This window comes from Poeciliopsis prolifica, unplaced genomic scaffold (assembly GCF_027474105.1).
Source record: "Poeciliopsis prolifica strain line A6 unplaced genomic scaffold, Auburn_PproV2 SCAFFOLD019, whole genome shotgun sequence".
In the NCBI taxonomy this organism is placed as follows: Eukaryota; Metazoa; Chordata; class Actinopteri; order Cyprinodontiformes; family Poeciliidae; genus Poeciliopsis; species Poeciliopsis prolifica.
This window is the reverse complement of record NW_026562394.1, coordinates 1,415,822-1,442,149: the sequence shown is the minus strand read 5'-3', so window position 1 is coordinate 1,442,149 and position 26,328 is coordinate 1,415,822. Positions and strand designations below refer to the sequence as shown.

General features: G+C 40.1%; 1 protein-coding gene across 1 annotated transcript; it reads left to right on the top strand.

Annotated features, from left to right (window-relative positions):
* The first annotated feature begins 3,010 nt into the window (after window positions 1-3,010).
* Window positions 3,011-25,969, top strand: LOC129368539 (pecanex-like protein 3). The gene is made up of 36 exons (XM_055043566.1): window positions 3,011-3,336; window positions 3,931-4,409; window positions 5,898-6,106; window positions 6,179-6,284; window positions 6,475-6,514; window positions 6,627-6,722; window positions 7,452-9,191; window positions 11,801-11,930; window positions 12,076-12,245; window positions 12,703-12,760; window positions 12,874-13,015; window positions 13,121-13,278; window positions 13,439-13,592; window positions 13,786-13,818; window positions 14,412-14,583; window positions 14,709-14,819; window positions 15,108-15,199; window positions 15,279-15,388; window positions 15,945-16,050; window positions 16,134-16,226; window positions 16,327-16,477; window positions 17,205-17,349; window positions 17,477-17,654; window positions 17,752-17,860; window positions 17,975-18,104; window positions 18,207-18,265; window positions 19,001-19,216; window positions 19,542-19,795; window positions 20,414-20,644; window positions 20,740-20,843; window positions 21,488-21,635; window positions 21,727-21,957; window positions 22,581-22,855; window positions 22,951-23,120; window positions 23,745-24,127; window positions 24,715-25,969. Exons 2-36 carry the CDS (start codon window positions 4,257-4,259, stop codon window positions 24,868-24,870), a joined length of 6,813 nt encoding a protein of 2,270 aa, XP_054899541.1. The 5' UTR covers window positions 3,011-3,336; window positions 3,931-4,256; the 3' UTR covers window positions 24,871-25,969.
* Window positions 25,970-26,328: the final 359 nt, after the last annotated feature.

Below are 26,328 nucleotides of genomic sequence, written 5' to 3'. Positions count from 1 at the left end.
AGAGCTCCATAAGTCTGTTTCTTGTTCAAGCACCTTCATCCAATGTGCTTGGTTTTACTCTGGGGAGAGATTTAAATCATAATTGGATCAATGTTATTTCCTTGGACCTCAGGAAAAGTCATTTTTGTTACCTTAGGACCTTATATTAGAGCACCCAACACAACCATCTGCCATACCAGCACATAGTCTTTTCATAATTTCAGGCTACTGAGTATAGAAGATATCTGTAAAGAGCATTCAAGTACAGAGGAAAACAACAATTTAAAAAATTAACATAGTCAAAAAATAAAAAACTGTGGTCAGTTACTTTCTGTGAAATCCCCAAAGAACAGCTCCAATGGAATCATGAATAGATTGTTCCCTGATTAAATAATGATGTCTAATAATAATAAAGCAAATAGAATGAAACTAACACTGGCACGTTGCTAATTAGGTGACAAATTAAATCTGAAACTGGCTTTCTAGATTTAGCATAAAAGCTGACCAGCAGCTTTATGTTATAATGTAATTGTGAACTTTATTAAACTAATGAAAATTACTTAGATATCAGAGGATGTCAGGACATCACTGCATGACAGTAAATACATTTTCATTAATAGTTAGAGATTAAAAGTACCTACTACGAGTCTAATTATAAATCTAGCCAAACATAATTCAAATACAGCTTTTTAACTTAAATTTCAAACATAGAATTTTTTTTTTTTTCACAAGTGGAACTAAATTAGGTTCAAACGTTTTGTTTACTTTTTCAAATTAACAAGCCATTTTTGGTTTAGTTAGAGTCTACCATGCTGGTAGGCTTTTCTGGGTAACCACTGGACTCCACTGCAGTACACAATAATTTAGTTGCATGTGGAATAAATTAAGAAATGAATTATAGTAATGGATGAATTCATAGGAAAGAATTACTTTCCAGTCAGGAGAGGCGCTGGTTTATTGGTTGCTTCATTAAATTGCATGACATTAAATAGCTAAGAAAGCAAACTGAGGTTTTTAAATGCCTTTGGCTGCAAATAATCTTTACAGTAGAAATAAGAAGGTTGCATACTAAGTGAGTCATAAATGAAGCCATGGCAAAAGTAAAATATGTCCTCATACGTAATACTTTTGATGAAAATAGAATGGCCTCTCAATGTCTGAGGAAGAACTGCATGCTGTTGTATGCTCCATACTTGTGTAGTTGGACCCCCCCTGCTGAGATGAAGAGGAACTGTCCACTGTGCACACATTTCTTTCTAGGACTGAGGCAATAGCTTCCTGTTTTAAAGCAGCCATCAATTTTCCAAAGGTTTATCACTAAAGACAAGAATTTAGAATGGCTGTTTTCCAAGCCAGAGGGGGTCACTTGTCCCGTCAGTCCCTTTGTGCTGAGACGGAAAGGAATAGTCCTTCAGGCTGCAGAGGTGTGGTGTCACAGCAGGTCTGGTGCAGGTGAGGACTGATCCGTGCTGACAGAAGGTATCAAACTGGGGTAGCTGAAGGACACAATAAGCCACTCCTGAGAATTGCAAAGATGTCACGAGGTTAATTCGACAAAACGGCTCCAGCAGCAAAAGCAGATTACAGCTGTCTAACCAAGCACTGGTCCTGCAAGATTTTTTTTAAAGTGATTTAGGATTATTTTTTTCTATATTTTCCAAGATAATAAATAAATATGGGAGTTGCAAATGCATGTGCTCCTTAAACCTTTCCAGTTGTACAGTATTAAATAATGTATTTCGACAGAAAATTATTGCAAGAAGGAATGTATAATTGATATTATATGTCATCTCAATCATACATAATGTAGGTAGGACATTTACATACCTGCAAATGTCCTACCTACATTTGCAGGAAGAACAAACTGTTGACTGGACAACTTTTGATCATGCACTTCACAGATCAGGACATTAAGGAAGACTCCTGAGGATAAAAAAGTAGTCCTAAACTTTAGCAAAATAATGTAGGTACACAGCAAATATTATTTTGCTAGTTTAGCTAAATAATGTTATATATATATATATATATATATATATATATATATATATATATATATATATATATATATATATATATATATATATATATATATATATATATATATATATATATATATATATATATATATATATATATATATAGATAGATAGATATAGATATAGATATATATATAGATAGATATAGATAGATATATAGATAGATATATATATATATATATATATATATATATATATATATATATATATATATAGAGAGAGAGAGAGAGAGAGAGAGAGAGAGAGAGAGAGAGAGAGAGAGAGATATAGGGAATAAAACAATAATAGTTGTAACAGTGTAAATACATTGCAATATACATGAAAGCAAAAAAAAGGTGACAAATTAAAATGTAGGGTAAGTTAATGAGTAAGAACTAAAAAAAAGTCCTGAAAACCCTAACTTCTCAAATAACAGCTGGGCATACATTTCTACATTGCATGCAATAAGGCACCTAACTAACAAGAAAAAGAACTATGATACATATATATATATATATATAAATATATATATATATATATATATATATATATAATATATATATATATATATATATATATATATATATATATATATATATGTCCTCATATATATATATATATATATACGTTACACTCACCTTTCATATGGTATGCGGCCTAGCATTAGCCGGTACCTAACGTTAAGAATTCGGATATTAAACGCTTGTCATCGATTTTTCAGACTTGTAGCAATTTTATTCTTTGTGTCGTAAGTGTTTGCAGAGGCTAATATATATATATATATATATGTACATATATATATATATATATATATATATATATATTATATATATATATATTATATATTATATATATATATATATATATATATATATATATATATATAATATATATATATATATATATATGTACATAGTGACGTTGACGTTCACAATTCACTGAGCCAATCGGGACCATGGGAACGTCTCCGTCTGCGCGTGCGTACTTACGTACGTGCTTGTGTCAGCTAGCTGTTAGCTGGGGCTAACAGGACCTCGGTGTGCCAGATCTGTAACAGTCCCACACAGACTTCGTTTATGCCAGGAAACAGCTGTCGTTCGTATAGAGAGGGGTTCACTGCTCTTGTTTTATGTCTGTCAATGTTTAACACCAAAGAGGATGACAGACTATGAGGAAAACCAAGATAAATTAAGTAGCCCTAATAGAACAGCGAAACTCCAGGTAATCTACAGTTGGACTGCCGTCTTCTGCTAGCTGCATCCTAAGGAGGAAAGCTCTGAGATTTTACAAGGACTGGATGCGGAAGGAGGATATGAGGCAAGCTCAACAGCTAATGCTAACTGTAAGCTATGTTTGGGTCCAGATTTGGAAAGCTGTTTACTGTGAACAGTTATTTAAAACTGTCCTCCTAACCTGAGTTTACATAGCTAAAAGCATCCACCAGCGGATAGCTTATGTCTGTTTTGTTTGTTTAAAAAACGTTACACTCACCTTTCATATGGTATGCGGCCTAGCATTAGCCGGTACCTAACGTTAAGAATTCGGATATTAAACGCTTGTCATCGATTTTTCAGACTTGTAGCAATTTTATTCTTTGTGTCGTAAGTGTTTGCAGAGGCTAATCCACGCTGGTGGCTTTATGCGTCTACTTATATCATTTAGAAAAGCAAAGCGATTCCATAAAGCTAGGCTAAAGTCTCTGCTAGCCTGCTAATGTAAATCTAAAACTTAATCTCGCTTGCATAGCCTTGGCCTAGCTCTAACATTTTGAAGTTTTAAGCTCAGTTTTTTTTCAATTGGAAAGATGTTTTGGTCATGTCACGTAGCCTCCCACAATGGCGTAAAATGGGTGTACTAAGGAATATTGTGGTCAATGGGTGTATCAATCATAGAAACAGATCAACTGTCAAGTGACAATCTTTGATTTGTCTTTCAGATGAATGCCATTTCACACTTTCAGTGGGATGTCAAAGTGCCAAAAGATCATACAGCTGAACATCCAGCTGGGGTTAGGGTAGAGAAAAGCAGCATTGGTATAGAAAGGGCACAAGAATATGCAAGGACTTTCAACCTCCACTGAGATCTATAAATATCCACGATTCAGAACTGTTGTCCTCAACAAACCAGCCTTGGTCACCATGTTGACTATGTTGGAAGTGCCATCGTAGAGAGAAGATACCGTGCCTCAATCTGCTGCACGGTGTTTTGAGTTCCAGTCTCGGAGGAAGCTTTCTGGCTTTTGTCCAACCCTAAACGGTGGAGATGGGCTCCCAAGCTCTACAGATTTTGCGCCAGGGTGTGTGGGCTTCACTCACAGGAGGCTGGTATGTGGACCCCCATCAGAGCACATTCTCCAACTGCATCCACCTGTACCTGTGGATCTTTCTCCTGGCCTTCCCTTTTCTTCTGTACATGGTAAGACCACAGTTGTAACGACAGCTATGTTTACAGAATCATTCTTCTTCAAATAATGTCTTGTTGACCTGAGTTTTTTTTTTTGATGTGGCAACCTGGCATAAAATCAACACAAAAATTGTCAGTCGGAACTTTTCATACACTCAACATGCCAATGATGTCAAAGTAATTTTAGACACATTTGAATTGTTATTTACCTCAGGGAGGAATAGATGTACACATTAAAAAATTTGACTTTATTTTGTATTTTCTATGTCTTGCACTTTGACTGAAATTTTCACATATGACAAATCTATGTCTCTGGCACTGAGGGAGGTTAAGATACATTTTCTCCTACAACCCATTTAACACATTTTAAGGCTCTAAATAAAAGCAAGTTTTAATGAGGAACCCCACTTAATAAAATTCCTCATAAATACAATCTGTCAATACAATATATCATGTTTTATTTAAATTTGTAAAGGAATTTTAGAAAATAGCTTCTGCTCCTTTGTGTATAAACTCCAAAAGGTGTTTACTTTGATTCTTCCAGCTGCAGCCAGATTCATGTGAGGCTTATTGTGTTTTTATCCTACTGGAACGTCGGGAGGGTTTAGATAAGAATAAAAGACTCCTCCATTTTCACTGTTTCAAAAGTTTTGAAGGTCTTTAATGTCTTAATGTTGAGCCAGAAATGTTTGTTCCCAAACTCCCTGTGAGAAACTTTTTGATAACACAGGTATAATTAGGGAGTGACTCTCTGTCTAGAACAGTTAGAACAGATCAGGCTGTACGGACACTGGGGACCTTAAAATTCATCCTTAATTTTTTTTAGATGAATGGTGGATTTGTTTCATTCTTTGTTTCTTTTGCCTATTTATATTTATGTAGTTTAAATACAAATGTTCCTTTTATAACTTATTTGTACTTATTTATATGTTCCTAAACAAGATGCAGAGAAACTTAATTAATAAAACCCTGACATAATTCTGGCTGGATGTTTGAACAGTGTTGTTGTCACAAATTGTATGGCCAAGTTAAATTGGTCAGTTTCTTGGCTCAGAAATCAAACCCACTTTTAATCAGACTTCATCAGTTGTATAAGTTATTTGGGTGGTGGTCAGGCCTTGTTCCAGACGCTTAATATTCTCCTGTTTTATCCACCGTAAAATCAGTTTAGATGTGTTTTGGGGTTCGTTATCCAAGTTTGAATCATGTGAGCTACACTATCACCCACAGATAAAATTAAATTACTTGGGATGTTCAACAACAGTCCAAGACCCACCAATTTTCAAGACAATCACAAGCTGAAAACTACAGAAACACCAATATTACCACTCCAGTGAAGTGAGTGTAGCTTAACCATGTGATAAAAGGGTGTAGACCAAGAAAGAGAAGCTGCTCCAAAATCAACCTGTTTTAGTTTGACTTAAATCTTCAGCTGTCCATTTAGACAAAACATTTCCTGGGTTTCTAATTCTGCCCGGTTTCTTTTCCACTCGCTCTTAGGCTCTTCCTCCAAGCTTGGTGGTGGCAGGCGTGTACTCTGCTGTGGTTGCAGTCTTCTTTACCGCCATTAAGGTGGTCAACTACCGACTTCACGCCATGTTTGACCTCGGTGAGATTGTCGAGAAGAAGCAGGCTTCTCTCGCAGCTGACGCCCAGAGGACAGAAGAAGGAGATGATGGGTCAGGAGCTCATGATGGAAATCAACACAGGTGTGAAGATATCATTGAAAGGGATGTGGAAGAACGGCATTTTTGTACTTAACTGTAATTATTTTTTTCCAGAGATAGTCATGTTGGTGTGGAGATGACCGTTTTTCGGAAGGTTAACTCGACTCCCCCAGTTCGCTGCAGCTCTCAGCATTCTCTTTTGGGATTGAACCAAGTGTCGGTGAGGATTGCTTAGTTCAGTAGTTGCATGTTGGCCTCACTTATTTGCCCTGTAATACTTGTGAACTGACAAATCTTTCATCTTTAGTTTTCAAAAGTTTTCAGTCATCTAACAATGCTGTCAGTACAAGTCTAATAACTATTGACATGACTCATGAATTTTAATATGCCATATATTTTTGATTTGTTAGGAGTTTTTGCCCCAGCTTGAGGATGTAGGAGGAACTACTGGTAATCATTTAAACTGTCTTCTTCTTTTTTATTAATTGCTTGATTTTTGCAAACTTTTCTTTACTAAGTATTTTGATTCACATTTTTCACAATATCTTTTGTTTTGCTTCAGATCTCAAAGAATTAACACAGGCACAGGGAAGCAATAATATAATTGTGACTTCAGCCCATCGTGCGATATTACGTCAGAGCTCCCAGGACGCACAAAGTAAGGCTGCAGTTTTTTCTGCGATTTGTATTGAGCTTTATTGCATGCCGAGTGGTGTCTAATCCTTGCCTGTATAAAAATAACTCTGCCTCAGAGCATGTGCAAATGCACATTCTTATAAATCCTTTAAAGAATAAAAAGTACGTTTTGAAACTGTTTGGTTCTGTTAAGCCCAACTTGCATTCCAGGATTCCTACACAATCTGAAAAAATATTGCAAAAGTATAGAATATTGAAGTATCTTCCAAGACCTTGATCAGTTTCTGACTTTATTCAATATCTTATTGCTTCTATGCTGTGTCCTTTCACTATGTCCTAGCTTCTGTATTCCTTAATATTCTTATCTTTTCTTCTTGTTTTTCTAACTGCCTTCCTTCAATGTGTCTTTCCTGGTTCTTCCTCTTTTTTATTAGTTCCTTTCAGTCTTCTTTGTGTCCTTACTTTTTACCAATCTTTCTTCCTCCCTCTCGTCATGCCTTTCTTCCTTTGTCTTTATATCCTTTCTTCTGTCCTTGGGTGTGGTTTCCTCTCAATTTTGAGCTTAATTCAATCTAAACTGACCATTGTGGCTGTTTCTCCAATAAATTTATGAAGAACACTTGCATTTTACATTTAAATTTTGCATGAAAAATACTGAACTTTTATGTATTTTTTACATGTAATATTTGTAGAATGCTAAGTAGTTGTTGCATTTCAGTCTGATTGTGTAGTTTTTTGGGGGGTATTTCAGGGCCCTCCAGTATGGTCCAGTCCTGCATCTCTGACTCTCCAGGAGATGAATTCCCAGGTCTCATTGGAGTTCCTGGAGTGTCGTCTGGACCTGAAGATCCTGGAGGATGCCTGTCTATCCCGCCTTCACCTTTAAGTCAAGAAGATGGAGGTGAGAAGGAGCAGCTGAAGGATTTGCCAAAACAATCGTCTCATCAGAGTCCCAAGGACAATGAGTTGAGAACATATTGTTCGCTTGGGCCCTCTGCTGAGTCTGAAAGCTTAGGCGATACACCCCTCAGCCCTCTTATAAAGAGCAGCTTAAGCGAGGAGCTAAGTGAAAACCTCATGGGTTTGGGTCTGGACCCCGGAGCTTTTGCTCCAGGAACTGAGCACCCTGGCAGTCGCAGTGGGGTGGCTTTGGCTGCGGGGTCCACAGACAGCTGCTTCAGTGCAGGTGGAGCTACCACAGATCGTGAGACACTAAGCACCGTAAGCAGCTACCGCTCTGAGAAAACGGACTCCACTCAGTTAGAAAGTCCATCATTGAGCCAGTCGCGGCCTGCAGATGGACAGACTCCTGCTGCAGCACCTGTGTCAGGTTCTATTTATCTGAAAAACACAGAGGATGCAGCCGGACAGGGTGGCAGTGACACTGACAACCTGTCGGACAGTGTGCTCCTGCGCTCCCCTTCCAAAGAGTTGTCCATCAGCCAGGGCTTAGACCGGACACTTGTTGAAGAGGATTTACCCCCTGCACACTCTGATATTGCACAGCCCCCTCCTCTCCAGAACTCTTCCCCTTCAAGTAGTGGCCACTCAGAGGTGTGTGACTTGGACAGAAAATCTCATGGTCCTCCTCTCCCCCCACCACGGCAGGCCAATTCAGTGCCTTCAGGGCTGGCCCTGGGTCTAGTGTGTTCTGAGCCTGCTCTGCCCATATCCTCCACCCCGTTGTTACTGTCTGACCCGCCTACGCTCCAAGCCCAGCAGGTCGTTCGTCCTAAAGACTTAAAGCTGCTGCGGGCCGGCGGCGGAAACATGGGCCACAGGCCGGGCCGAAGGAAAGCTCCCAGACGGCGAACAGGAGCGGGCAGCAGTAGTTTTGACTGCGGCTCTTACAGGCGTCACCACAATCACAGGCAACATAGAGACTACATCCCAGTGCGCAGCCGGCTGGGGGCTAAAGCTTACAGCGAAAGTTTGTTTGAGGACTCCAGTGACGAAGATGACGGCAGTGATATCAGTGCTGGGTCCAGCCTGGGCTCCCAGCACAGATACAGCTCAGACGAAGACAACGATAACGATGATGACTCAAGTTCCTCTACCTCTTGCTACTCCTCAGACCTCGCCAACATCAACATTACATCCCTTCTCTCCACTGCTGCTCAACTTCCTGCTCCAAGGGAAGGCGATTTACCCGAAACCTCGGCCCGCTCTCACTCTCGTGCTGCTCAGCGCTCCTCTAGCACAGCAAGCGCTAAGACTCATGCTAGAGTACTAAGTATGGATGGGGCTGGCGGGGACCAGAGCAATGCAGCGACCACGCCCTCTGTGCTTCTTCCAATGCCCTCCACATCCACCCCGGCTCCCCGCACCCTTACCATGTCCAAGTCTGATCTGGAAGCCCGGGCGATACACACCGATGGCTTCCCTGTATGCTATCGTCATCATCGGCTGGATTCTCTCGGAGGGTCTTGGACCGGCAACCAAATGGGTTGGAGGGCAGGAGAGCTGGTTGAAGAGGGAGCCGTGGGTGGAGGTTAGTTCACCTGAAAATTATTAGTTTAAAGCAAGTGTTGTAGACTTGCCTCTTTTTCTGAGAAGTAACTCAGTTTTAAAAAATGTTTTTGACTATCCAGTTAAGTATTAAGACTGATTTTATGCCAAGTTAGAAGCACTTGATAATGGAGCTGCACAATGTATCAAGTCTTAGTATCAGATCCTTCCTTGGATAGAATATTAAGTCAGGTGTGCCATTTCAAGTGCAGTGCAGTAGGGTTCTGCTTTCTGATGATGCCTTTGGCCATTTGAATAGATGTTGATTTTCCTCAGTTGGTATTGATCTGAGAAACTTAGATTCTGGAGCTCACTGAGTATTATGGGTAGATTGTGTCGAAGGGAAAGAAACAGTACTGAGGAAAATGGGGGTAGTAATAATAGAGCTGCACAATATAATACCGTACAGTCATTATCATAATATTGTTGTTATATTGCAATCTTAAAGGCAAACGTTTCAAGACCGTTTAATAGGCTACAGCAGCTATTAATCCTAGAAGCTGATGTTTATATTTGGGAGCTGGGATGCTAAAGCTTATGGAAAGTGCTGAGGTCATTGTATAATTTGAAAGACTCAAAATGTGTCTGCAAAATTTTGTTTAATTAAAATAGGTGTTAACATTTTGATTTTCAGCAACAGTATTGCAGTTTAAATAATTTTGGAATATGGTGCAGCAATGCGTATTTATTTCTAGCAATGTTATTTATTCTTAATACAATCAAATCTAGAAATAAGTTAATGACATAAGATGAAAGATCATATTTTTTTAGTGTTGAGTTTCTGTTATGCTGTATCTACACTTTGGAGCTTTTCTAATTTTGTCATTACAACCAATAATGTGTTTTATTGTAGTTTTATTTGACAGTCCAACATAGATTAGTGCATACATTTGAAGAGGATGGAACATAACAAACAACATTTTAAAGTAAAATGTAGCATGAGATACATTTGAATTTACTTTGTTGGACCACCTTTCACTGCACTTTTAGCTACAACCTTTTGACTCAGTTTTAGCAAAAAATAATTCAAGCATTTGTGATCTGTGAACATAAATTTTAAAGTTTTCCCACTCATTCTTTATAGTCTTTGCAGTCTTTTGCTGATTCCCGGTCGGTTTTCTGCATAATTGCTTGTTTTTAACTCAATCTGTTTTCCCTATAGCTCTTACAAGTTTCTCTGTCTGTGCTGATGAAACTAATCCCTGTAAAATAATGCTGCCACCACCAGGTTTCACTGTGGGGTCAGAGTGGTGCAGAACATTCGTTTTTCACCACATAGCATTTACATTTGCATTTGGCTCCTGGATTATAGAATTTGACTTGGAATTAATAAAAACACATTCTCTACTGGGTGTGAATAATTGAAAGATAAATGTAAAGGAGTCATGTTTTGCACATGAAAACTGTAAATCAGCATCTTAACATCACATCCCCAGAGCAGTGCTAAAATCTAATTATGGCCATTCCCCACATTGTAAACTTTAACGAGTCGCCAAGGAGGAAAACATTTCCTGTAGCATGAGGGCAAGTCAGATGCGGTGTAGATTAAATCTTAAAAATGTGGTTCTGATACCAGACAACACACGGCTCAAACAGCCAGCAGTGTGTTTTATTAATAGCAGCAGTTTATAGGCAATGTTTCCTTTTTTTACTTTCTGAAGAAAGAAGTTAAAACCATGACGCATCTGCTGATTTTTATAAGCTCGTAGGTATCGCCGTCCTGATGAGCGATGTAGAGCAACTAGATTTACTTGTGCTTTGTCGTTGATTAGGAGGGAGGAAACTTGCTTGAAGATGTTTGAGTAGATATGAGATTAAAGTTGAAGAAAATTCCAAGATGGTGCTACTTTAAGTCTTGCATTTAAATTAGAAAGAAAACATGATTTCCCTTTCATAAGAAGATTTTAATAAGCACAAAGAGTTTGGCCATAAATAAATTGAAGGAAAGGGTATGTCGAAAGGGGAACTTGTATTATATTATCTATGATTTATGAATTTATTAATTATATTTTTAAATTAAAAAATTTGGCTTTTCCACTGAGATCTCTGCATAAAACTTCTGAAAAATAAGCCTAAGCAGTACTACCAGTTCACACCTCGTAGGAGCAACAGACTTTAGTGTACGTTGTGTTTAGTTTGTCTTGATAAAAATTTGCTGTTGATATGTAAAACAGTAAGATCAAAAGAATTTACACTCCCACTTCTGAGATTAAGCTTGATGATATAAAGAGTTGATATAACGTAGGAAGGATGATTTATTCTACTCGAAGCTGGGAGCATGGTGTACTTTTCTTCTTCAAAGCTGAATAATAAATTTTTAGGCCAAATTGTCAGAGTTATGAGTCTGTTGTGACAATAGGCACCTCACTCTTCGTCTATCATAAATACAACATGGATTGCTTTGAGAAAAGTCGCCTTTCCCTTTAATGTAGTGTTATCCACAAGAACCAGTAAGTGGATGTTGCTTATTTTAAATAGCTAACAGACTTGAATGTATAACAAGGTTTGATGCAGCCTTTTCTTGCTGTTAATTATGTAATTAATGGTGTAATTGAAGCCATTGCACTGATGAACCCATTAACTCTTCTCCAGCTTTAGGTCCAGAAGATGGAAGCAAACATGAATGCATGACGAGCGTGAAGAGGACCCAGGCGATTCGCCGGAGGCACAACGCCGGGAGCAACCCCACACCCCCACCTTCAACAATGGGATCGCCTCCCAGGTTAGTGTGGTAGACAGGAGTAAAAGGTTATGTCAACCCTTTCTTTGATCGCTCTAATCTTTAATCTGAAAAAAAAATTCAAAAGTTAAAAATTAAACTGGTTGATAAGGATAGCTACAGTCATACTTTTTTTGGTTTCTTTTAGCCTCCAAGACCTTCAGCGTGTTCGGACCTCGTCTCATTCCCGCACCCGCACGCTGCCATCAGCCTTACAGTTTGCGTCTTCGCTCCTACTCCCGCGCAGCGGCATCCACGAGGCCTCCAATTTCGACGACACATCAGAGGGAGCGGTGCACTATTTCTACGATGAAAGTGGTGAGTCAGAGACTTTGAAGGAATAACTCAGCGGGGAAGAGAAGTTGTCAGGCAATTTGGATGTATATTTGATTTCAGCCCCGGTCTAATGCTTCAATCAAATTAATAAAATTTGCAACTTGTAAGGGCTTGAAAATGTGACAGTTTTAAAGTTCAGTAAAATATTGCTTCATCACAGAGTAATATACCTACTGGAGTTGTTCATGATGCTGCATTAGATGCGTTTAATCTTTATTCAGCTGATCTTTTGTCCCAGTCAGGGATTTTTTTTATTTCATTGAACTGGGAAATAAATAATAAAGCAAATATTGTTTGATCTATATATATATTATAAAGAATACACTTCTATAATAAGTTTAAGGAAATATTAATAAAGAAAGTTTAAACCTGATACAAAGGCAGAATACATTAAAATCAATACATCATAATTACTTTTATTTTGGGTGTTGTGTTTCAGGAGTGAAGAGATCATACACTTTTGGACCTGCTGGAGGTGGTTATGAGGACCCGGTTCAGTACGTAAAAAGACTACGAGCTGGATTTTTCATTTATTTTTTTATGCTACTGAGTGAATCTGCTTTTTGAAAAGCATACAGCACAGTAAGTTGTTAAAATGTGAATGTTGCAGAGAAAGAGAGAGGCAGTCCCAGTCATCAAGCTTCACCTCCACTGAAGTTCAGGATGGAGCTCCAGTCCTGTCCATCCTCCAGCCCAGACCCGTGGTTCTGCAGGGCATGCAGGTCCGCAGGGTGCCGCTTGAAATGCCTGAGGTTAGCCGTCCTTAAGTACTTGTATAGCAGCTTATTCCTGGTCGAATATGTTGGTTAGTCCTTTTTTTAATTAAGTGCCAGTTTTTTACCTTTTTTTTTTTCTAGTTTGATCTTGATCACGAATCCCTCCAAGAATCCCATGAGAACACTCTGATGATTGAGGAGAAAGCCAAGCCTAAGCAGTACTACCGGTTTTGGGTGCTGCCTGGAAAGTGGCTGAGGGTTCGATACGATCGACTGGCTCTTCTGGCTCTGTTGGACAGGTGGGAACAAATGTTGGAGTCATAAAAAGAAATCATAATTGATGGCCTTTTACTTTTTATGGCATATCAATCAGTTTATTTCAAAAAGCCTTCATACCTTGAAGGCAGTTAGATGACTCCTGATGGAGTTAAAAATAATTCTCTGGACTTTTATGTACAGGAATCGCCGTGTGGGAGAGAACGTGTTTTCAGTGTTGTTAGCCAGCCTGGTGGCCTTCTTGGGGTTTCTGCTCCTGCTTCAGGGCTTTTTCAGGGACATCTGGGTCTTCCAGTTCTGCTTGGTCATTGCCAGCTGCCAGTACTCTCTGCTTAAGGTAGGAAATCTGCATATTTTAGGAAAAAAATCATTAAATATACACTAATCATGTATCTTTCTGACATGTGGATTCAAATGTTTTTTCCTCCAGAATTACATGTTTGCTGTTGTCTTACAAGTTGTAGAATCTTTATCGTTTATGTTAATGATTTAATAAATGTGAAATATAAATTTGTCTTCTTCTACTTCAGAGCGTACAGCCGGATGCCGCTTCCCCGATGCATGTGAGTATTGATTTATGTTCATCGTGTGATGGGGGAGCAAATGCTTTCATGTTGAGCTGATTTGATGAGGTCTTAAGGAAGTGACTTAGATACTTTGCTCATAATTTATATTGCCTTCCACCTTGATCTTTGAGTAGAAGAAGAAATGATGAAACGAGAAATGGTCTCATAGCAAAGGATGAGACAAGCAGAAGAGTTTTAATCAGGCACAGGCCAGTTACCGGTATCAAGTAAGGCAAGGTTTTAACAAGCTTTTATCGAGAGACTGGAGGTCCATGTAGCAATAGTGCTGCCCCTCCCCCACCTGTTGCTTTGCAGTGCTGGACACCTAGCTGAAAGAAGGCTTCTGACCTTTCAATGGTCTCCATGACATTTAAATTTGGTTCATAGTGTCTTCATACATGCAGCATAAAACTAAAGAAGCATCACTCATTACTTTGATTTTCCACAGTACTATAAAGAACATTTGAAGCTTACAATTGGTGTAGATTCAATACATGGATAGAAGAGAAAATCATTCACTGTTTAAGCACAAACCTGAGTCAACCATGCCAGTATGACAAAAATAAGTGTTTACTTGTCTTATTTCCCAGGGCCATAACTGGATCATTGTGTACAGTCGGCCTGTTTACTTCTGCTTGTGTTGTGGGATGATCTGGATATTTGACCTGTCTGGGCGAGCTGGAAGTCTGCAGCCATTCTCCCTTTATGGGGTCACTTTCTTCTCTGGACACTTCCTGCTGTGTGTCAGGGACATGCTTATTGGTTAGTTTTTACCAGTCACTTTTTAAAATCAACTTTTTATTAGGTGATGTGTCCTGGGATTATACTAAAAAGTAAATGTCTTTGAGAGTAATTGATGTTTGTTTGTTTTTCCCCTTGTTCAACAGTTTTTGCCTTGTGCTTTCCGGTCATTTTCCTGTTTGGGTTGCTACCTCAGGTCAATACATTTGTGATGTGTCTGCTGGAGCAGATTGACATGCACATTTTTGGTGGAACCGGTAAGACTGCGCTTGCCCTCACAAGGCACAGCTTCTTCCTGTTTGTTGCAAAGAGCTGGGGAATATTTTCAAATGATTGTGCTAATTTTTTATTTTGCCAACTATTATAGCTTTTTTTTTTTTTTTTTTTTTTCAAAAAAAAAAGCTTCCTGGTGTTTCTATGCTTTGCAGCATGGAAACAGCAGTGTGTTTCACCCTGTAATTATAATATTTAAAAATGTATTGTTCATTGATGTAGTTTGACTCTTTCATATGTTGTTTCTGAAGTTTTATCTTCTCTTTCATCAGCTACCACCAGCCCACTCTCATCTCTGTTCAGCCTCATACGCAGCATAGTGGTGGCAGCTCTGCTCTATGGGTTTTGCCTCGGCGCCATTAATGTAAGTCCTTCTGAAATTTAGATTCATTGTCATCAATATTAGTTCATATTTAATGTGAATATGCATTTAATTGGAACAGGCCCCATGGGGGGATGCCCATGTGCCAGTGCTGTTCTCTGTGTTTTGTGGTCTACTTTTGGCCTTGTCTTACCACCTAAGCCGCCAAAGCAGTGACCCAACCATTCTGTGGTCAGTGTTCATTCCTCCTATTGTCAGCTGTTAAACAGTGAGAGATTATTTATAAGTGTCCTTATATGTAAGGAAGAAGCAAGTTTTTTTTTTTCGTTCAGAAATGGTGGTAAATGTCTTATTTGTTCACCATGATGCATTAAAATTGTATGTAATACAGTAAGCTGCTTAAAAAAATGTGTAATTTGTAGAGTTTGCTTTTAGTTTTATAAATTTGGATGAACATAAAAAATTAAGGCCAGTGGAAAGTTTTTGTTTATAATCATTCCTGTTTTCCATTTTACTGAACACAAAATGTTGACTTTCTAAAAAGTGGATAGAGCTTTCATTTGCTTTTTGTCTTCTGTATTTTAGTTTTCAACTTAAGTACACTTGCCACAACTTTGCTAGTATCCTGCAAACAATATCTGGAAATTTGAGTCTAAATGATAAATGTACTGAATCACTGCCAAACACAGCTGACCTTTTTCTGTTTTCGCCACACTGCAGCCAGTGAAGACTTATAATGCATATTAGTTCTTCTGTGATTTATTTAGCTGTTGGCTTTTTGCTTTAGGTCACTGGTCCGGTCCAAATTATTCCCAGAACTGGAGAACAGAACACCAGAAGATCCCCCTGTGGAAATCAAAGATCCTCTCCCCGAGAAGCTGCGAAACTCTGTGGTAAAAACAGCCCGACTGATTCTAGCGGCATGTTTCCTGGTGTTTCTATGCTCTGTGATTAAACCGACCCTGTCTCTTTACAGAGTGAGATCCTGCATTCAGACCTCGTCATGTGTCCGCTCATGGCTGTGATTACCTTCGCTATCAGTGCCAGCACCGTTTTCATCGCTCTCCAGGCAGGAGCTCACTCTTCCAGTGCTTTTCTCTCAAGATTTTGGCAACAGGTGTTCACAGATTTGTAATGCTCATGTTTTTCTTTTCCCGCTTGACCCATAGCCTGCTCTCAGCTTTGTCTTGTACATCCTGGCTGGAGTTGTAGGGTTTGTTACGCACTATCTCCTGCCTCAGCTCCGTAAACAGCTGCCATGGTTCTGCCTTGCACACCCTGTACTCCGATCCAGAGAGTACAGCCAGTTTGAAGTCCGAGGTGAGCTTCTGAGTAATTTTATTTTCTGAAAGTACGTCTTAACAAAATAAAATTCTTATAACACAGACAATACATGGAACAAGCCAGTTCACAGCTGGTTTCAGGACTGGACTGGAGCTGTTTACTTTTTCAGTTCATTTCTTTTGTGCATTTTCCCTTTTTCTATTATTTACTGCTGTGCAATTGTACTCACTCATCAATTTTTTTTGTCACATTATAACCACAAACATCACATTTTACAAATTTTGAAGGGAAACAAAAATGAAACGTAGTTTCCCTTTCTTTTTTTTAACAAGTCTAAAAAGTGTTGTGTGTTTTTTATGGAAGAATGGCAAGGAAAAAGACATCATAATTCCTGCATGCAGTGTATCATAAGGGAATATGTAGAGGAACGCTAAATATAATGTCAGATCTGTAATGGAAAGTATTGGATGCCGAGCACCAACACATACCACACTTATTAATTTTTGATTTCTCAATAATGATGATAATTATAAATATTTTATGCTGCATCTCAAACATAATGCTTTGAAGTTTTGTGGCTGTAATGTGACAAAATGGGGAAAAAATAGTCCTTCTGATTCAGCGTCTAATTAACAGCAACGTTTTTACCTCCGGGTTATTTTCAGCCAGATTTTACAGCTTTGATTTGAAGGGTTCACTTTTAACTGTGGATTTGTGTCTGGAACAGTCTGTGTAACGTTGTTTTGCTCTCTGCCTTCCCTAGATGCTGCTCAGTTGATGTGGTTTGAGAAGCTGTACGCGTGGCTTCAGTGCGTTGAGAAATACTTCATCTATCCAGCAGTGGTGCTGAACTCTCTAACAACAGAAGCCCGAACTGTCGGCCAGAGTCATAAAGATCTGGACATCTAGTACGTCTTGTCAGGGTTGGGTTTATAGCAAGCTACTGTCACTTTTTTCATCTGAAATCCTCAGTACAAAAACAGAATCTAGCTGTGGATGTTACGTTTAGCAGCAAGTGTCTGTGTTTTTCTCCAGCAGCCGAGCTCTCTTCATCTCAGTCGCAGGAATGAAGCTGCTGCGCTCATCCTTCTGCACCCCGTCTCAGCAGTACATCACGCTGTGCTTTACCACGCTCTTCTTTCACTGCGACTATCCACACTTCTCGGAGACCTTCCTAATCGACTACTACTTCATGTCCATCGTCTTCAGCAAGGTGAGAACACAAAAGAAATAATTTTCTCCAGTTGATTAAAAACACAAGTTTAAGACATTCCTACATATAATGTTGTTTTTTCTTTCTGTTTTCACAGATGTGGGATTTGCTGTACAAGTTGCGCTTTGTTCTGACTTACATAGCCCCTTGGCAGATCACATGGGGCTCAGCCTTTCACGCTTTTGCTCAACCGTTTGCCGTTCCTCGTATCCTTCTGTTAGCCCAACCTGTTAGCAGTGCTGATAGAAAAGATTGAACTCTTCAAGTTACTTCTTGCTCCTTTCTGAGTTACATTGTGTCCTTAACTTGTGTTTCTTCAGACTCTGCTGTGCTTTTCGTTCAGGCAATCTTCTCCGCCATCTTTTCCACGCCCCTCAACCCTGTTCTAGGCAGTGCCGTGTTCGTCACCTCTTACACGAGGCCTGTAAAATTCTGGGAGCGAGACTACAAGTATGTGTTTGACAATATTGCACATGCAAGTTTGAAAGTGCTGCTCATATACTCCAAATACTGGATAAAGTATCGCATTTAACACCAAAACCTTTTTTGTAGCACAAAGCGGGTCGACCATTCGAACACCAGACTCGCCACTCAGTTAGACCGCAACCCAGGTACGCCGCTAGTGATTTTTGCTCATGCTTTTACAGCACTTGAAAAATTTATACCTTTTATGTTTTCACATTTTATTATACAAATATCAACTTTAAAATTGTATTGGGGTGTCACTTAATAAAGTAACATAAATTAGTATATAATTAAGTGAAAGAAAAATCTAATCGTTTTCAGAATATTTCAGAAGTGGGGCATGCTTGCATATTTTTGGTCAGGTTTTTAATATTTAAAAAACAAAAACAATCAAGTGCACAAAAAGTAATTGTCCTTTTCATTTAAGGGTTTACATTTTGTTGGATTTGTATTCAGCCTTTGCTATACTTTCTAGCTGTAATTTTGCTGAAGGTGAAGCTGCTGCTTTTCTTTCCTTACCATCCTCAATTAGACACAATCACTTGGTATGATCTCATTCTCCTCTGATGTCCCCTAAATGACTTTAAATGAGACTTCTTCCACAAAAGCCAGATTTGTGAAGTCTACAACTAATTTCTGTTTCCAGATTCAGGTCAGAGATCTGCAGCTCTTCCAGAGAGAACTGCTGTCCACTAATTGTGCTTTTGACTCCATTCACAAATTACTTCTGAAGACAGTTGATTGCACTGCATTGTATTTAGGGTTATCAGGCCAGGAAGGGTTAAATATTAAAAGGTCTAGGTGTATGAACACTTTTGCAACACACCGTATTGTTTTGTGTTATTGCTCTTGTGGTGAGCATCTCTTCTTTTCCCCTGAAGGCGCCGACGACAACAACTTGAACTCTATTTTCTACGAGCACCTGACGCGCTCTCTGCAGCACAGTCTGTGTGGCGACCTCCTGCTCGGTCGCTGGGGCAACTACAGCACGGGCGACTGCTTCATCCTGGCGTCGGACTACCTCAACGCTCTCGTTCACATCATCGAGATCGGCAACGGCCTCGTCACTTTCCAACTGCGTGGGCTGGAGTTCAGAGGTCAGCTGTGGCTTAGGAAACTGCAACTTTTACCAGATAGCTATCACATCTCAGTCTAGAGTTTTTACTTTCTGATTTCATTCATGAAAATGTTTCAAAAATTTCATTTTAAAGAAGGCTGAAGGGGATTGTAGCAGTGCTTTTATGCCTAAAAATATTTTCATTCTGTCTTGGCACTGTTATGTTTCACAGAGTATAAAAGCTGTTTATTTTGTTACAAGTTTCTGGAAGTTTATCAATGTCCTACAGTTTCCAACCTTGCTGATTAAATAGAAATGTCATCTTTGGCTTTGAGGGTGATTGTGATGTGTCACACCTTGCCCAGGTACGTACTGTCAGCAGAGGGAAGTGGAGGCCATCACAGAGGGGGTGGAGGAGGATGAAGGCTGCTGCTGCTGCGAACCAGGTCATCTGCCGCAGATGTTGTCCTTCAACGCTGCTTTTGGACAGCGCTGGCTGGCCTGGGAAGTGGCTGCCACCAAATATGTCCTGGAGGGCTACAGTATCAGCGACAATAACGCAGCCTCCATGTTGCAAGTATTTGACCTGCGCAAGATTCTCATCACCTATTATGTGAAGGTAAGACATTGATCAGTGGAGGTTTGTTTTCTAGCTGATGGATTCTTGACTTGATGACCAACTGTATGATTCTCATGTAAGGTGTTGCGTGTTGTAGACTGTAAGGACACAACTTTGAAGTGTTTTATTATATGAAACAAGAGGTACTTGGAAAATAACTATTGTTAACACATAGAAGTTTACTGTGTAAAATTCATCCAAATGAATTTGGATGAATCAGGTTCTGTGCTGTTTGACTCTCCCCCAGTGGAAATGTTTTTTATTTGTATGGTTTTATTGTGTTAATACTTTGGTTAGTGAAGGAAAAACTCAACATTACATATTATTTTTAGGAATTTGTATCTTCATTGCATGAACATTTATAGTGATGTAGTCCGGTGCCATGGCAACAACTTCTCTTTTTCCAGAATCAGTTATTGACCAATCATATCTCTGCTCTTAATTTCTTGTCTTTTTACAAAAATTCACAAATATTGATAATTGCTGTGCTTTTAATAACTTTTAGTTATAATACCATGCAGTGTTCATGCACATATATTCGTTCTGTAGATTTATTCAGCCCATTGTTTTAAATGTATCTGCTTCATATTGATATAATCTGGATATTTGTGCCACCAGAGCATCATCTACTATGTGAGTCGGTCCCCTAAACTTGAGGAGTGGCTGGTAAATGAGGCAATCCAGGAGGCTCTGCGGCCGTGCCTTGCCCCCAACTATGTGGACAGCGACCCCACCTTCAACTTGAACATCGACGAGGACTACGACCACCGAGCCTCAGGCATCACCCCCTCCTCATTCAGCATGGTTTACCTCGACTGGATTCAGTACTGCAACAGCAGGCGCCAAACGGTTAGACCCAACACAACATGACGACAAAAAAACTAACAAGGACAAATTGTAAATGTATGTTTTAATTTCTTTTTTACTTAATTTTGATGTTGTAGCCGGTAACTTGTGAGAGAGATTCCCCACTCATCAACCTGTGTTTTGGCCTTTGTATCTTGGGAAGAAGAGCTCTGGGCACAGCATCTCACAGCATGTCTGCAAGGTAAAAACCGCAAGACCACTTTCACATTATGTCACATTTCAACCACGTCATTAAATGTATTTTATTGGGATTTTAATCACTCTATGAATACACTGTTTACCGTAATGGTGTTGTTGAAGGGAAAGAAGCCTGGCTTTCTTTGTGTTTTATCAATGAAAATTTGCAAGATAACCATGAGAAGTCTTATGTGCAGTTTGCAACAAACCATTTAGAGAGAACACAAAAGCAGCTCAAAAACAACAAATCCTCAATATGCTATACCTGCAGGTATCATTCTGTTTGGATGCTGTTCTTCAGCAGTCACTAAAGCATTGGAGAATTAGCTGGAGCTAAATACAGTGCAATGTTGCAAGAAAGCTGAATAGGTCAACCTTTCAGCAGAAAATCAACCTTAAGCAATCAAACTAAGATTGGTTTAAATCAACGTATTTGGTTGGCCCAGTCAAAGTCCAGGTAAAATCTAAAATCTCCATTCAGTCTGAATTTGAGTTATCTGCAGAAAAACTAAATAAATTCAGTTTCTAGATGTGCAAAAGCAGGTAGAGATGAATCCTAAAAGACTTGCATCCATTTACATTGACTAGACTTTTACTTCTGTTACTACTCTTCATGTAATGAAATATTAAATTTTTTAACTGTCACAGTTTGGAGCCGTTCCTCTATGGCCTGCATGCACTCTTCAAAGGAGATTTCCGCATCACGTCGCCCAGGGATGAGTGGGTGTTTGCAGACATGGACCTGCTGAATCGAGTTGTGGCGCCAGGAGTTCGAATGTCCCTCAAACTGCATCAGGTAACGTCACTGAAAACAAAAATACAACTAATTACGTTTGGGTATTTTTTTCGTCACTGGTCTTGAACTGTTGCTTTTTTACCCCCTGTAGGATCATTTTACGTCTCCAGATGAGTACGAGGATCCGATGGTTCTGTATGATGCAATCACTGGCAACGAAGAAAAGATGCTGATTTCCCATGAAGGTGACCCGGTGTGGCGCAGCGCCATCCTGGCCAACATGCCGTCACTGCTGGCACTGCGACACATCATGGATGACGGCAGTGACGAGTACAAGATCATCATGCTCAACAAGAGATTCCTCAGCTTCAGAGTCATCAAGGTCTTTGTTGTGTGGAAATGTCCCATTTTTACTGTTTCATTACTGTTTTTAACAAACCTGTACTGTTTCTAATTAAACACATATTTCTAATCTGTAAAAGTATAGAATTGGATTTGGGTGTTTCTAGGTTTCGAAAAACCAAAGTGTGGGAAAATCATTTTATTACCAGACATTGTATGTCCTAATGTCTAAAAGTTTTTTCCTTCTGTAATTTCTTCCCTTTTTGTTTCCTACTTTCTTTCTTTCCTTATCCCAGTGGTTCCTTCTTTCCTTCTTGTGCTCTGTCTTTCAGTTGTTGCTTCTTTCTTTCATTATGTCTGTCTTGGCATCTTTGTGTCTTAGTTGCATTTCTTCTCTGTTTTTCCTCTCTTCCCTCTTTGTATCCTTTCTTCTGCTTTTCAGGTTCTTCTTTTTGCACATTATGTTAAAGTAGTAAAAGCTATTAAAGTATTTGCAGTGGATTTCTATAAATTTAGTATTTTAGAGGTGAATGTAAAGGTCTGGTAACTCTGGGAGGTTGAGTGTTGAAACATGCAATTTATTTTGAAAAATATCTAAGAACTGTAGGTTCTGGATGTTCAAAATATGAAAAATGATCTTTTTTTCCAACTTTGTGCCCTTAGGTGAACAGAGAATGTGTGCGTGGGCTGTGGGCCGGCCAACAGCAGGAGCTGGTTTTCCTGCGTAACCGTAACCCAGAGCGAGGGAGCATTCAGAATGCCAAACAGGCCCTGAGGAACATGATCAACTCCTCCTGCGATCAGCCTATCGGTTACCCGATATACGTGTCCCCGCTCACCACCTCGTACGCCGGGGGTCACGGCCAGCTCCGGTCGGTGTGGGGCGGCCCGGTCAGCCCACACAATATCTACACATGGCTCATCAGCAGCTGGGATCGGTATGTTGTTGATTTTGTTTTTTGTTTTTCTTTTTCAGTCGGTTCTTTCAGTGTAGATTTCGATCTTTTTGTGACTGCAACGCGTCTCCCTGCAGGTTGCAGAAAGGCTGCGGCGCCGGCTGTAATAGTGGCGGAAACATCGAGGATTCAGACTGCGGAGGAGGCTCCACTTCCATCTCCACTAACCCAGCCATTCACACCACGCAGAGTACGCCAGCCTCCGGCCTGCCCCAGCCGCACATCACCACTGTCCAGCCCTCCATGGGTAGAGACCTTTTGTTTATTTCATACCATTTAAAAAAGAAATCTGTTTACTAATTAAAAAGGAGATCAAAGGTGTTGTGTTGTTATGGTTTCTTCCATACGTGAGAAGTAGAAATGCACCAATGTTGAAATATTAAAACAACAGTGTGGCCAATCCATGAGGGCAGATCTGTTCAGTCTAATTCTACGACTTGTGCTCTAAGTCATGTTTTAATATTTATTTGCACTTTCTGGACCATTTGAAAGATTTCTTGCTGTATATTTTTCCATGTTTGACAACAGTGGTCAACCTTTTTTTCAGTTTCATTATTTATTTTACATTAGCTGTTAATGCTCCAAATTGCACTGACTGAACAACATTAAAGTTGTGTTGCTTTTGCATGTTTGACCAAGCCTGTGAAGCTTTTGGTGTATTTAACTGCTGCACTGGTGCAGAGTTGTAATTTAGTACATTTATGTCAGTGCTTATAAAAAAAGGAAAAGTTTTAAGTCAATTCTCTATTGTTTTTCTGTTTCGGATCAGCCAATATTAAACCTCGTATGTCGGTATTGGTATCGCAAGTGAAAAAAGTGGATCGGTGCGTCCCTATTAAGGAGCCATTTTAAGGCTGGTCTTGCATTTCAGGTACAGACAACCCTGCAGGCCCAACCCAGAGCTGGCCCCACCACACCCAGCCTCTCCCACTGCTCAGCCAATCGGAGAGCAGGATGGAGGCTGGCCTGCTGTCCTCTCTGCAGCGGACGTCCTCCATCCAGGGGCTTCTGGGCCAGCAGCTCTCCAGCTCCCAGCTCTCCTTCAGCAGCTCCATGGTTCCGCCGCCTTTGCCTGCCCCAGAGCGCTTCTGCCCGGCAGCCCTGCTGGAGAACTCGGGCCACAGGTTGAGCCACAGGAGCGGCCTGCACTACGAGAGCCACTTTGGCAAGTGGAGCTTTTCAGGCAGGAAGGGCTTTAACGGGCCAGCCGCTGTGGAGATTGAAGGAGGGCCGGTACAGACCATACGCACTCAGGTAGGCAGACAGCTGGTCACGCCATGTTTGTTTACTCTGAGCTTCTGTTCAATGGAAAACTAAAAACGCCATTCAAAACCTGTTATCTTCATGTGTAGCCTCCCAAGTTTTGAAAGTCTGGTCATTTTTAAATCTTGCAGTGTGAAACAGGCATTAGATTTCTAGATACTCGCATTTTCACTTGATTTCCATCATAGTATACATATAGTTTGTGATTTCCTTCTGGTACAATTTCAGCTGTGAAGAAAAAGTTATATTTTTATATTAAACTTCATGGAAAGGTGGCTGTGATTTCCTTGCTTCTGTAGATGGTAGAAAAATCTCTCTTTCATATGATGTGCCATTCAAATACCAGTGCGTTGGGGATTTTTAACTAAGTTTTATTGCAGGATTACTGCAGCATTAAAAGTGGTAAAGGTATGAAGAGCGACATGTTTGACAGTATTTGCACCATCTGGGGTCACGTGACTCAACATCTGCAGCTTGTTCGTTGTTGATCTTTTTCTTTGTCTTTTCGGTCAGGGAAACTTTAATTAGACTTTACTTTGTAGTTTTTCGCTTAATAATTATTTATTATCATCTCTCAGCCTCCTCCTCCTTCAGCGCCACTGCAGGAGGCCGGTATCACACACGACCCGCTCGGAGCCACTCAGACGCTGGACCCGACTCTGCTGGCTTCAGCGGAGACTCCCACTTCAAAAGAGGAATCCACAGAGCTGCCTTTACTTGATCAACTCCGCTGACTTTTGCACTGGCGACATTTTCTACGACGAAAGCACACCGTGGGACCCAATCTGCCCCAAACTGACCAGACGCATTCCAGCCGCTTCAGGACTCATTCCATCGATCCCCGCCTGAATCTGGGAGCAAAAACATCCCGCTGCAGCCGGAGCGGCTCAGCGCGCAGCAAACCGCGGAGTGAATTTAGCCAACTTCACAAGTCTGGTTTCATCGTGAGATCTGAGCATCTACCTTTTTATTTTTTTATTTTATTTTTTTGTCTCTATGGACAACCTTTGGGTTGTAACAGAAGTGACAGGCCAAAAAGGCCAGTGCAATTAAAAGGGATATTTTACTTCAGGAGTGCTTATTTTTCTATACCAGAGAAAAGAATCAAGCGTCTGACTGTCTTTTACTCGACAGATGCAGTGACATGTTTCTTTTTCATCGATTTAAAAAAAAAAAGAGAGAGATCAGTAGGTTACTGTACCTGACGTGTGGAAACCATGAAAAGCCTTGTTTTGTTTTCCCCCGTTACCGCATCCTGACTAAACCTGCGGCTGATCGTCGATATCTGACGGAGCGTATTGACAAACTTCAGGAGCCTCCGCGGTGCCTCTCTCCACCGCACGCCACGAGGAAACAGAAATAACACCCAGTCCTCTGAGGAGCACGGCCAGATCAGCAGTTAACAAAAACATCCTGCCTCACCCAGACCGACAGGCGGTGCGCCAAAGGCTAGTTTACAAATTATTTAGGCCTGTAAGAAGTCCTGAATTGAAAGGTGGAGATGTGGAATGGGCCAAACGGAGGCTCCTCTGTCTGAAAAGCATGGGGCTTAAAGACCCATGAACCGGGGGTTGGAAATGTCAAACCTTTTTGTTTCAGTGGGTTGAATGTCCTTTCTTTATTTCTTTTGTTTTTTCTTACTTGAAGAATCCCAAGTTCCTCAGTGATTAAAAACACACTGAGTTTGCTTTTTGTTTGATAAACGATCAATAAAAGCCTGACTGGTTTGATCCAGCCGGCTGTCGGCTCTCCAGATAGCAGGGATTCATGCTGCTCAGTGTGGGGAGCAGCGTGTCCTCTCCCATTACTGTACTACTGCTTCTGCGTCCCCTGCTACTAATGTACCACTACTACTGCTGTTTCCTCCGCTGTTAAATCCAGCGTTTTAGTTGGATCGTCACATCGCGGAATAAATGGTAAAAGCAAAGGCGAAATATTTATTTGATTAACGTTGTCTTACTGATTATCTTTTATGGGCTGTGTATGTGGTGTGCTGACATTTGCCTTCTGTCAATTGCATCTCTATCAGTTTGTCTAAAAATGCATCATCAATACCAAGAGTTTTGTTTAAAGGGATAGTTTGCATATTTGAATTGGGATTTTGGAAGCACTTTTGACCAGTATGTATTTTATTTTGAGACTAATCAGAGTTTTCAACTCGCTTGTCAATATTAGATCTGCTCATAAAATAT